The sequence below is a fragment of the Carettochelys insculpta genome, chromosome 9 (assembly GCF_033958435.1).
Source record: "Carettochelys insculpta isolate YL-2023 chromosome 9, ASM3395843v1, whole genome shotgun sequence".
NCBI lineage: Eukaryota > Metazoa > Chordata > Testudines > Carettochelyidae > Carettochelys > Carettochelys insculpta.
The window spans coordinates 10,907,319-10,920,816 of record NC_134145.1 but is presented as its reverse complement, the minus strand read 5'-3'; the positions used below and the strand labels follow the sequence as shown (position 1 = coordinate 10,920,816).

The following is a 13,498-nucleotide window of genomic DNA, read 5'->3' as shown; positions in this document are numbered from 1 at the left end:
TAAAATTTAAAAGAAAAAAAATGAAAGAAGGCAGAGAAAACAAAGCAAAGACAGTTCAGTTTTGTATTTAAAAACAGTGGGGAAATCACCTCTGGAGATTTGGACAAACTGGGGATTCTTCTCTGAGTTGTGTCCCCTGCATCTGAGGTTAGAGATTTTCATCAGCAGTACCCATTGGGCCCCACGTGCAAACCTCCCCTCTCTTGCACTGAATGCAAGAGGTACTTTTAGTACTGTGTTGTCCAACTGCTTCCAGTTCCTTCTCTGTTTTTCGTCTGTGACAGAATCGACAGCAGTGTAGTGTAGTATTTTCCTCTCCTTTCTTTTTCTATCCAAAACATTTTTTATTTGTTTTGGTTTTATATTTATAGTTCTTTCATAGTTTGAGTTTGTTTTTCCCCATTTCCTGCTTTTCCCAACTGGGAAGGCTTTCCCTCCAAACTTATATCCAGGTCAGCTGAGTGCTTGGGCAGCTGCCCAGGTGAGATCAGATGCCTCCCAGCTGATTAGCAGAGCATCCACAGCTACCTACAGTGGGCAACATATGTTTCTGTTGATGTGGTGCATATCAGCACATGCCTCAGTGCACATAACATTTATTCTGCACATGGATGGAAAAAATTAGAGGTGGTCCAGATCCCCCTTGTTTAAGAGCTGCGCTTCTGGTGGAGCCACCTTCCCTGTGATGGGTGGCCACAGGCAGTGTATCTGCTGTCTGAGAGGTGGACAAGTTTTGCAAAAGTGTTCCCACTGCTTTGGCTTCAGATCCAAGGCCAGAAGGGACTGGGACATTAGACTGAAACTGCTCCTTAGAGGAAAGTTGCTTCAACTGGCGTTGGACCTGGGCCCAGACTGTTCTCCAGAGAGGTCCTCATGCTCTTCCAAGTCATATAGCAAGCCTCACTTTCCCCCTTCCCTGAAGAAGTTATCCCTAGCTCATATGGATGACAAGAGACAGGTTTTCTACGCACAGTCTGAGGTATGGCACACCAGAACACTGACCCCAGCAAGATCATTTACCTCAGCATCATCTAATAACTCCGGTGCTTGTCTGAATACCTCATGTACCAACTCAAAGAAACAAACTAAAGACTTTAAACAACCAGACTTATGGACCTTGGCACTATTTCCCAGCTCTATATGGCCATTATTTCAACATCATTCTCAGGACCAAGCCAGACCACTCTCAGGCTTTACAGCAGTGCTGTTTCTGGCACTGATGACACTGAGTAAGATCTTGGCACTAACAAAATTGTTGGTACCAACTTACTCAGGGTCACCAAACAAGCCAGCAGCACTGGCCAAATCTCCTCCACCATCTACCATTGTCTCTGGGGATTTACCCCCTTCTTTCAGTGCTGTGTCTTCCGACATCACCAGTGATGCTGCTTTCTTCTCCACAAGACTTTAGATGTCCGAAGGGACCTCTTGGTCTCTGACATGTTTTCCTGTGATATGACTTCCCTCACTTCCACTGTCCTCTCTAGATTCATTCCGCTTCTCCCTCCACAAAGAATGGCACTTCCCTTCCCTAGTGGTATTGGTGAGAAGATGAAGGCTTGATTGTTTCTCTCTCTACTACAGGCAGCTTATACTCGCTATATGCAGTCTTTCACTGGCCCTCAAGCCTAGCAGTGGCCATGACAAGTACAGTCACATGTGTTACTTCCACCGAACTGGCTGTATTTTTCCCTTGTGCAATGCACAAAGTGCAGTTTAGGAACCCTACCAGAGAGCCTGAATGGAGTTGTATACTTCTTGCTTCTCCATAGGTCTTTTGCTCTTAGGAGGTCTAATAATGATCAGCACCACCTGAAAAGGAAGAACAAGAGGAAGAGGCAGCTCCACCAACTGTTTTTCATCCTCACCTAATGAGGCTGTCATGCCCCCCACACTACCTATCTGTCAGTGACTTCCAACACTTTGACATTATTCTTTGGGGTTGCAGAAGTTTTACAGATCCCATCAGAAAAAATTAAAGACCAACAGCATAAACTGCTGGAAAAACTTCACATGTCCTCTTCTGCCAAGATCCTATTGCTAATCAATGAAGTTCTTCTTGACACCGTGAAGGTGCTCTGGCAGACTCTGGTGTATATTCCTCTAACCTGCAAATGTGCCAACAGGAAATATTAGCTACGTCTACACATGAAGCCTACATCGAAGTAGCCTATTTCGATGAGTAACGTCTACACGTCCTCCAGGGCTGGCAACGTCGATGTTCAACATCGACGTTGCGCAGCACCACATCGAAATAGGCGCAGTGAGGGAACGTCTACATGCCAAAGTAGCACACATCGAAATAGGGGTGCCAGGCACAGCTGCAGACAGGGTCACAGGGCGGGCTAGCGCTTCCGGGGCAACAGCTAGCCGCTCCCTTAAAGGGCCCCTCCCAGACACACTCAGCCTGCACAGCACGCGGCCTGCAGAGCCATAGGCACGCCGACCTTGGGCGATGCAGTCATGGACCCCCAGCAGCAGCAGCAGCAGCCAGAGGTCCACCCAGCTGCCCCTGCAGGAGCCATGCCATGTGGGAGGCAGCTGAGCACCTCCTTGCCACACAGGAGGAGCAGCCCGCAGGGGAGGAGGACTCAACCCTGCAGCACCCCGACCCCCCACCCCCCCCTGCCTCACACGCCACCGGCTGTGGAGCTACCCCACCAGCACCGACTGGTGGGAGCGGCTGGTGCTTGGGGAGCGGGATGACGACCGCTGGCTCAGGAACTTTAGGATGAGCCAACAGACATTTATGGAGTTATGCCAGTGGCTCACACCCGCACTCAGGCACCAGGACACCGCCATGCGGCGTGCCCTCCCAGTGGAGAGACGGGTCAGCATCACTGTCTGGAAGCTGGCCACTCCAGACAGCTACCAATCCGTGGGACAGCAGTTTGGTGTCAGCAAGGCCACCGTCGGGGCTGTCCTCATGGAGGTAAGAGGACCCGGGGCTGGGGGGGCGGGTAGGCAGCCCGGGCAGGGGGGCCCAGGCAGGGGAGGGCCACGCACACCCTGCTCACCCCTCATTGGTGCTCTCCCATGTGCTTCCCCTGCAGGTCGTGCGTGCCATCAACGCCATGCTCCTCCACAGGCTGGTGAGGCTGGGGGACCCAGATGCCACCATCGCAGGCTTTGCCACCCTGGGCTTCCCCAATTGCTTTGGGGCTCTGGATGGGACTCACATCACCATCCGCGCCCCGGTGCACAGTGGAGGATGCTACATAAACCGGAAGGGCTACCACTCAGTGGTCCTCCAGGCCTTGGTGGACAGCCAGGGCTGTTTCCAGGACATTTATGTGGGCTGGCCTGGCAGCACCCACGACGCCCGGGTTTTCCGGAACTCGGGCCTGTGCCGCCGGCTGGAGGCAGGGACCTACATCCCCCAGTGGGAGAGCCCTGTGGGGGACACCACCATGCCCCTCTGCGTCATCGCAGATGCGGCATACCCCCTCCGGCCCTAGCTCATGCACCCGTACACGGGCCATCTCTCTGCCAGCCAGGAGCGCTTCAGCCAGCGCCTGAACCACGCACGCCAGGTGGTGGAGCGCTCATTTGGCCGCCTCAAAAGGCGGTGGAGATGTCTCCTCACCCACCTGGATGCGGGCCTCACCAACATCCCCCAGATTGTGGGTGCGTGCAGCGCCCAACGCAATCTGGTGGAGAGCAAGGGGGAGGCCTTCTTTCAGGGCTGGGCTGTGGAGGCCGGCAGGGCTCATGTGCAGCCACCCGCTGCCCCCCAGTCGCCAGGTGGACCCCCTTCGATGAGGCCGCAGGGTGAACGCTGCCCCCCCCCATCCTCCACAACACACCCTGCCCCTACGTCCACACCATGGAGCACCCAACAGCACACCACCCCCCCACTTTTCCTGCACAAATAAAAGCAGACACTTGTTTGTGAAATCAAACTTGTTTACTTTGAACTCTGTTCTAACTAATACTAACTATATACAGGAACTTCTAACTAACTTAAATATGAAAAGTGTATGTATATATTAACAAAAAAAAACAGGGATAACAAGGAAGGGGAAAACTATTTACATGGGGGGGAAGGATTAGACTGGGCAAACGGGGGGCACAAATAAATAAATACAAACTATATACAACGCAAAGAACAAAACAGTGGGGGGAATATATACAGGTGGGGGCACGTCCTGGGCCCCACACCCCTATAGTCCAGCACTGGGGGTGGGTGGCCGGGAGCCCCGCCTCGGCCGCAGCCCTGTCCGGGGCTGGCTGGGGGCCGGGCGGACCAGCAGATATGGCCGGCGAGTGTCAGCTGGCCCCAGGTCTCCCTCGGCGGAACGGCCCTCGGTGGCGGGGCGACGGCGGGCGGCACGGCGATGACAGGAGCAGCAAGTGGCGCAGCGGGTGGAGCAGTCAGGGCAGGCGCAGTGGCGGCCGGCGCAGCATGGGGGGCCAGGTAGTCTGCTATGCGGTTAAAGGTCTCCATGTAGGCCCCCCATGCCTCTTGGCGCCAGGCCAGCGCCCACTCCTGGAGGTGGAGGCGGCGTTGCTCCACCCACAGCCGCTGCTCCGTGACCTCCACCTGCCGGCGGTGGAGGGCCAGCAGCTGGGGATCCGTCGCCATCGGGTGGTGGTGCTGGGTCCGCTGTCTTGCCCGCCGTGGGGCTGGCCTGGAGCGATGGCCCCGGAGGGAATTCCGGGACCACTGATGCCTTGCCGGCGCTCTCCGGTCCTTCCAATGGTGCAGCTGCGGAACACGGGGGGCGGGGGAAGAAGAGTGAAAACAGGCGTTAGTGTGGGCCCCGAGCCGTGGCCCTTGTCCCCCCACCCCTGTGCTGCAGGTTCCCCATCCCCGTCCCCGGGAGATGCTGCTGTGATGGGGTTCAAGGGTCCCCCTGCACTGCACCCCGTCCCCCAGCGGGAGTGACTCTCACTTCACTCAGCAGGGTCTGACAGGAGAGGTTTCTTAGGCAACAGATGCCCAGTTTCTCCCAGAAGTGACAGTACAGCAGTCAGAGACAGTCCTTCCAACCCGTCCTGGGGAGAAGACCCCAAGGGGTGCTCCTCTGGGGTGTAGCTTTCCCCCTCCTCAGGCTGGCTGCCTTCCAGCTCTCCCTTCCCCTAGCCTCTAACTGCAGCCCCCGATTCAAACCCAGCTCAGCTCCTCCCTCCTCTTTGTTCAGGGCAGAGGTGTAACCTGCCAGTTGTAGCCCCAGGATCATCCTTAGCCACTGGGAGCTATTCATCTTGTTGCTCATATCTAGCCTGAGACTCGCATTTGCACTCCCCCCACTCCATCACATGTGGCTGCGGCGGCGGCTGCTGCTGCTGCGGCGGCGGCTGCTGCTGCTGCGGCGGCGGCTGCTGCTGGGTGTCCCACCCCCTCCTCCCGGGGGATCCTAGAGGTTCCGCTCCCCCCAGTCCCGGGGATGGGGCATGGCACTGTCATGCTGGGGGGCGGGGGCAGGGGCTGATGCACTCCTGTGAGGGACATGGCACTGCTGTCCTTGGGGCCATGGCCATCTGGGCATGTGGAGGGCCCTGGCCACATATCTATTACCCCCGCCCCTCAACCCGGGGGTGTACGCTGGGGGGGGTACATACCTGTAGGTCCACTCCCACGGTTGGGGGGCAGACGCCCGGCTGCTGCTCCTCCATGGCAGGAGGATGTGCAGGCTGGTGTCGGTGGAGGAGGAGTCCCCATCCTGCTCCGGTGCCCCGGGGGTGGGCTCCAGGGGGGGCCCCCGGGGTGCGGGGCTTACCTCCGGGGCAGACTCCGGCTCCGGGGCCTGCTGGGGCTCCTCAGCCGAGGTATCAAGAGTGGCCGGAGGGGAGGAGGTGTGCCGGGGGCCGAGGATGTCCCTGAGCTCCCTGTAAAAGGGGCAAGTGACGGGGGGGCGGCCCCAGATCGGCCGGCCACATCCCGCGCCCAGGCGTAACCCTGCCGCAGCTCCTTCACTTTACTCCGGACATGGTCCGGAGTGCAGGCAGGGTGACCCCGGGCGGCCAGGCCCTCAGCCAGCCGAGCGAACGCATCCGTGTTCCACCTCTTGCTCCCCATTACCTGGAGCACCTCCTCCTTGCTCCAGAGCCCCAGCAGGTCCCGAAGCTCGGCCTCCATCCAGGAGGGACCCCGCTGCAGCTTGCTGCCCTGGCTGCCAGCCTGCGACCCCTGGCTGCCCTGGCTCCCCTTGTGGGGGGTCCCCTGGGGGGGCTGTCTGTGCTGGCTGAGGAACATGCAGGCTGGCCACGTGTCTGGGCTGCCGCCTGCACATTCTCTCAGCTTCCTGCACAGGAAGGGAGGCGGCGAGGACCTTTAAGGGGCCGCTCCACGCGGCCACCATTGAGCTCAGGGGCTGGAGAGAGCGTCTCTCAACCCCTCAGCTGATGGCCGCCATGGAGGACCCCGCAATTTCGATGTTGCAGCACGCGCAACGACTACACGGTCCCTACTTCAACGTTGAACGTCGAAGTAGGGCGCTATTCTCATCCCCTCATGGGGTTAGCGGCTTCGACGTCTCGCCGCCTAACGTCAATGTTAACATCGAAATAGCGCCCAACACGTGTAGCTGTGAGGGCGCTATTTCGAAGTTAGTGCCACTACTTCGAAGTAGCGTGCAGATGTAGACACGGCTATTATGTTCCAGCAAAAGATACAGAATTATTTTTGCACTCTCTCCTAAACTCTCTGGTGGTCAATATGGTGCAATACAGAAGATATCAGTTCCAATCCCTTTCTAACAATCCGGACAGAGATTGGAATCTCCTAGATGTATTTGGGTGCAAAGCATATTCATCAGCCATGCACCAATTTAGGATCTCAAATATCTGAACTACTGCAAATTGGAGGAACGTTGTCATGGTCTACTGGCGACCAATAGGAAGCAATTCCACGTCTTGATATGAAGGACACCTCAACCTGGGCAGCCCTACAATCCGCATTAAACTCTGCAGACACCATGAGATATTGCCTACACAAGCTTTTATCATTGTAGATGAGAGTCAAGGACACGTTGCTGTGATGGACACAACCCAGTGTCTGTGTCAGAATTCCTTTCCTAAAACCACCATCAATTATGATACTAACCACCAATGCTTACGTAATTGGGAAGTGCATCTACACAAATACACGGTCCAGGACAGGTGGTCATCCACTCAGTCCATCGTACACATCAGCCTCCTAGAGCTATGAGAGGTCTATAATGCCTGCAACATTTCCTGTGTTTTCAAATGGCATACAATAAAAGTGACGATAGATATTCTTGCCTCTGTGTATTACCTTAACGAGCAGGGCAGGGCAAGGTAAGGTCCCACTCCTTTTGTACTTGGAGGTGATCAAACTGTGGAAATGATGTAGCCAGAACAACATCTTCATTTCAGCCACACAGCTCTCGGGATACCAGAACACCACTGCAGACTCTTGGAACAGGATGTCCTGGCATAATCACAAGTGGGAGCTGATATGCAAGCACTTCAACCCTTATTCAAGCTGCCTCACCATAGAGCTCTTTGCCACTCAACAGACAGCCTCAGAATAACCTGCAGGCTGCCCTCCACACCCTAGACATGAGGCGAGCATTAGCCTTTTGCTTTGACAGGACTAAAACCCTTCAGTTTTACCACAGGTTATTCCTCTCAACTGTTGAGAAATCCAGAGGTACTACTATATAAAAATAGTGCTGCTCTAAGTGGCTGTCATAGTGTATACTTTTATCTACAAACTTCACAGTAGACAACTTCCTGCCTTGGTCAGAACATACTCCACATTTTCATTTTCTGCATTGATTACTTTATTTAATAATGTTCCCCTTGAGGACATTTGTAGAGCTGCCACATGGATATGAACAGACACCTTTGCCTCTCACTGTGTTGCTATGCACAATGCTATTTGCTCTCCTGTCATTGACAGTAAATGTCATTTCAAAACCCCAATCTTCTAATTAGAGGTGCTGTTTTCTAGTCACCTACAAGGGGAGCCACCCAAGGGGACATCATCTGAAGAGAAGTTTATTCATCCAGTGCAGTAACTGAAGTTCTTCCAGATATGTCCCTATGGGTGTTCCACCATCCACCTTCCTGCTCACTGCTTGGGAGCTGAAGACATAATCTCTGTGACAGACAAGGAAGTGGAAGTGCTCAGATTTCACAATACTATATATACATCCCATGCACAGTGTGAGGCAGAAAGGTGCACGTGCGGTCTGGCAGATACTACCCATACAGCTATATCTAATCCCACGTGCAGGGGCTGAAGATTGGAATACTCATTGGGAGACACATCTCAAAGAGCCTCAGTTACTGCATAGTGTGAGGAACCTTCTCTTCTCTTCTTCTATGTAACATGCAGGTTCTAAATCTGAACTCTTTTCTTCAGAGATGTGTATCATGAGATGATCATTGTTACTTTTTTTTCCTTTTAATAGAAATGTTTGCAATATGCGAAGCAGTTCATGCATTTAGGAAACATAACTGAAACAGCCAGGTAAGGATGCTGTATTTATCCTGTCATGTGGTCACTTTTGCTCTGGGGCTTACCCAGAGCAGAAGCAGCCATGTTGTCCCATATAAAAGGGTATTGGTGTTTGTGAGCTGTTGGTCATTGATTTACTGGTTGTGAAGCTGAGTGAATCAGTCAGTCTTGGACCCAGTGAAGTAGTAGTTGTTGTCCTTGGGTGGTTTCCACCACTGTTTTCCAGGTTTGAAAAACTGGCACAAGGATGTAAAAAGGACCTGGAAATTCTGCAACTTGCACAGGCCCAGGGGATGGATCCCCCCAGCCATCACTTTGAGGAGAGAACCTTTAAAATAATAAGGTATGAAAAGTCAAAAGGCGTCATTGGTAGATGGGGATGGGCTATTAGTTTCTAGTTTTTGTGCAGGCAGTAGAGGGCTTGAACTCCCATCAGAGCAGACACAAGTTACTCCCTCAACCATTTCACATTCATAGGACAGCTCCCAAAAATTTACAGGTTCTTCAGATATATTAAGTAGCTGTTTCACAACTTCCATTTTAGGTTTCTTTATTGCAAAGACAAATCTAGCTACATCTTCTCTCAACCCTCCCTGCTTTCGCCACATTTTTGCCCCAAGAACTGATGTCTTTGAGGCCTGTCTTTGGCATTCTTCACCATGCTATCTGTAACCTAGGTCCAACACAGAAGCAAAAGTAGTCCGCCTGTTTCCACTTTGTCTTCCCTTTCCTCGAATTCTTGAGTCAAAATTTCTGTAGAAAAAGGCTTTTCTCCAGAATTAATTCCCCGTCACGTTTGCCAAGTGTCATGTTTCTGAAGTACAGGAGTGGAATCTTGGCCTTACAGAGGGTTAGTAAGTGCCAAACAGCTGGACTAAACCTGTATTTTATATTTCTTCTCCTTCCCCTCTCCAGGATATTTTCTGAACTCAACAGTACGGAAATGCATGTTATCATTGTCAGAGGAATAAACCTGCCAGCTCCCCCAGGTAATGAACAGGAAACTTACCCTGATCTCTAATCTCTCTGAGACCGTAGTGGAGGTTAGTTGTGGGGAATGAGACTTCTTTGCCCTGGGGTATAATCTGGTGACATAGAGCTTTTTGAAAACTTTTTAACTTCAGTCCATGTTAGGTAAGGCCCCCAAGTTTCTGTTCAGTTCCAAAAAACAAACAAAACTCAATTTAAACTGTAGAGTTTCATCTGGGTTGGAGGCAGAACCCTAAATTGTCCCACCTTTGCTGAAAACTGGGCCTGGTTCAAATTTCATGAGGCTTCAGATTTTGTTGTAAACTTTTACATAGCTCTGAGATGTCTCGACTGCTTGTACCATTTTATCAGTCAACCAGCAAGAGAGCTGTTCAAGAGCATGGCAGTCTCACAGTAATAAAATTATTCTCTGGTCCCTTATGTATTATAGGTGTTTAATGCCCATTTGTATAAGCTCTCAGAACCAATTAGCACATTAGCAGAATGTTTCCCTTTGATTTCCCATGTTCCAGTGTATGGAGTTTTCAAAAGCACCTTAGTGATTTAGGTATGTGAGTCCTACTGAAAGTCACTTTGATTTTTAAAATCCCACTGTATATTTTGAATGCAGTGAATCTCCCATGTTGGCTTTCTGAGGATGTTTGGATTATCCAATTGACTATTGTCTTGCACAGGTGTAACACCAAATGATTTGGATGCATTTGTGAAATTTGAATTTCATTACCCTAGTACGGTAAGCATATGTCCAGACCTTTACAACCATTACTTAGCACTGTTATCGTAATAGCTGTGAGAGCCATATTCAGCTTAGAGGTGGTGGGAATGAAAAACCCCCACCCACATAAGAATACATGCTTTTCCTCCTGTCATCAGAGGACAGTGCTCAGATGCTGGAGGACAGGATCTGGCCCATGTAAGTAACTTTTTCTCAGATGATTTGTCTGTGTTTATATAATTGCTCATAAAATTCAGTGTACTTCTGTCATTGAACCGTGGTCTGGGGCCTTCAGAGACTTAGCTTGTTGGGTTCTTCCCCTCTCCTGAACTCATAAATGTTGTTGGACTTTAAATAACCTCCTTTTCTTGAAACTCACCCCTCTCCGCCCCCAGTTTCTTTGAATACTAATACCAGCATGATTTCAGACGTTTTCTTTTGGAGGTTGGGGAGCCATTGTTACCAATCCTTCCTTTTCAAATATCTTTTGAGAATCCATGGGAACAGAACAAGAGATCCCTTATGTTAAGACAAAATTAGATATACCAAGACCTTCCTTGACAGTTGTTTGTCTAACCTGTTTTTAATAAAAATATATGGCGCTATGCCTATCTCATAGAACTGAAAGGAACCTTGAGAGGTCATCAAGTCCAGTCTCTGGCCCTTGCAGCAGGACCTACCACCACCTACCACCATCCCTGACAGATTTGTTTTTTAAACCTATTTGCCCCTGATCCCGAAATAGCCCCCTCCAGGATTAGGGTTTAGCAGGCCAATGTTCAAACCACTGAGCTCTTCCTCCCCTGTCAAGGTTAAAATACTGTTACTTTACACAAAGACTACACCTTGCATTCAGGATTGATTGATTTTTTTTTTTTTGAACATGGGTACATGTGTGTATATATTTAATATTGACAGTATGTGGATTCTGTGGATTGATGTGGTATTACATATATATTTACCCTGATGGGTAGGATGGCCCCAAAGAAGCTGACAGAAGTGGTGAGTCAGTTATCTCTCTTAACAAAATGGTGAGGCAAACCAGGAATTAACAGTGAAATATGTAACTCCACCCTAAGTACATGGTGCTTCACCTCTTCCTGTTTCAGAGTGCAGCAGGCTATGCTAGGGAGAACTCTGCATGTAGACCATAAGATGTACCAGGGCTTCAATCATTGGCTTCCTGATACAATGTTCCCGTAACAGCATAGAACATTTAGCCCTACTTTTCTAGCTCTCATGAGCATGTGATCACAGACCCTGGGGTCCTTTAAATATGTAGGACCTGATTCTGACTCTGCAGTAAACTCATAATAACTCCACTGAAGTCTATTGAATTGCTGAGGAAAACTGTTGCAAAAGAGACTTGGACTAATCCATATTCAAATCTGAGTAACATAGGTATTAATCTGAAGTCACTCCATTCAGTTTACACCAATATAATAGAATAAAATGAGGCCTGCAGGTATAATTTTATAAAGAGTACACACAAAACCAGAATAGCTGCTCTTAATCTCTCATTTTCAGTGTTAAAAAGCTGGATAACAACACCATTAGCCAAAAAATTAAATATATCTGTATCTCCTTCATAGCTGGAATCAGTTTTTCAAAGGAGCTACGATAATTAGGTCACATTCTCTGGAGAGTGTATAGAGACGTTTAGCTTATACTCTGATTTGGGTCAAAAGTTAATTCATTTGGTGGCAGAATGATAGTCAGGAAAAATAATAGTTGGCAAATTCCCTGAATGGTTGGTTTGCATTGGACTCCTTGTGAAGTACCAAAAGTTTCTTCTTCTTTCAACTCGAGTAAAAGGAACAGAATGAAAGCCAAGCAGAATGTGTGTAGTTTATCATGAATCATAGCAGCATCATTTAATAGTTTTATGATGGTCATGTTGAATCTGGTATGGCCAATTGTAGTACTTGTGTTAAGAACAAGCCAAAAGGAAACATGAAGGTTAAGTTTGTTACCACAATGATATACCAATATTGCAATCATAAATGTGCCCGTGCCACTTTTTACCTTTGATAATCTCTTGTAGCTTAAGCACTGCTTACTGAGGGGGTTGAAGACTTTTTTGGACTGCTTTCCAAAACTCATAATTGTATACCTGGTTTGTACATTCAAGTTGGGCTATTCTGATTTTTGCTACTATCTGGCCCATGAACCAATTTTTGGAATTTCCCCTTGGTCATCTTCTAGCCACAATTATTGCAGGTGCCATCAGTCCAGTACAACTCTCAGGTCTCTTCTGGACATGTCCATACCAAAGTAGCCTTGCCTCCATCCATTTGTCTTTTATGTTGGAACAACCCATATTAGGCCCTTCACAACTTTATTTTGTTTCTTAACATGTCATGTACAGCCATTTGACTATCTCACCACCTTCGTTTCTGTAGTGGAGAACATACTGATTTCTTTCCTCGTGGTTGGCTAGGTCTTTGTTCATACATTAGGAGGGCTCAAATTACAATTTCATGTACTATACCGTTTAACGTTTTTGGCAACATTTTATCAAAGAGAACTAGAGTCAGCTCTCTCCATTTGCACCAAATAGCTTTGCTATGATGCAGGGCAACTCAAGTTTGTTCTTTTGTTCTTCAGTATTTTTCTATCTATGAATTTTTTAAAAAGGCTGCTACTTGATATTAGCAGCATTTGCAGCAAAGGTTGGTGGCTTTATGTAAATGTTGCTTTTGTTTTTTTTGTTTTTTAATAGGAGCAACCTCAGAAAAGTAAAACAACGGTAATTAAAAATACCAATTCCCCAGGTTTGTATCTGCTCTGGGTGTGGGGGTAAAACACACTACACCTTAAAACACTTTGGAGTACAGACTAAGTCCCCATGAGCCAGGATGGAACAGCAGATTGTTCTTTTATCTTCAGTTAGCAGAGGCCTTGTGAGGAAAAATCCAGCTCCTGTAGAAGTTAAACTTTTTATCCTTGCTTTTCCTCACTCATTGCAGTCATGTCATTTCTTAATCAAATGATTCTATTACTCACTACCACTAAGCTTTTGCTACATTCAGCAGGTTCAGGTTTCTATAATAAGCCTTTTGGATAGCAGGTCTTTAAAACAAAAAAGTAAGAATGTAGAAGTCATTCATTTTCAAATCTTTAGGGATCACACTTTATTTCCTTTCAGATCATTTGTTCCCAGGATAGCGACTGGGTGTTTTGGACTGATCTTTTTAATTATTCATATTGATCTGCTAATGTTAAAAAAGTTGCCTCTACAACATAGCAGATCTTAAAGATAACTAGCAAGGACTTTTTTAAAAATTTGAATTGTGCCACTTTTTTTCTACTTTGTTTTTTCCAAGCCAGGTTTTGAGTTTTTCCCCCAGGGCTACATCTAC

The 13,498-nt window shown here is 48.9% G+C and overlaps 1 protein-coding gene across 12 annotated transcripts in view; it reads left to right on the top strand.

The window, feature by feature from the left end:
* The window catches only part of CC2D1B (coiled-coil and C2 domain containing 1B), a 90,354-nt gene that overhangs the window by 59,113 nt on the left and 17,743 nt on the right, over positions 1-13,498 (top strand). For 8 of the 12 annotated variants that reach the window (XM_075003578.1, XM_075003582.1, XM_075003577.1 and 5 more), the window contains 5 exons: positions 8,385-8,443; positions 8,658-8,774; positions 9,347-9,420; positions 10,096-10,154; positions 12,859-12,910. In XM_075003578.1, the coding sequence (XP_074859679.1) occupies positions 8,385-8,443; positions 8,658-8,774; positions 9,347-9,420; positions 10,096-10,154; positions 12,859-12,910 (361 nt within the window). Of the gene's footprint in view, positions 1-8,384; positions 8,444-8,657; positions 8,775-9,346; positions 9,421-10,031; positions 10,155-10,294; positions 10,335-12,858; positions 12,911-13,498 lie in introns of all 12 variants that reach the window. The other 4 variants (XR_012646672.1, XR_012646674.1, XR_012646673.1 and 1 more) reach the window with 4 other exon arrangements.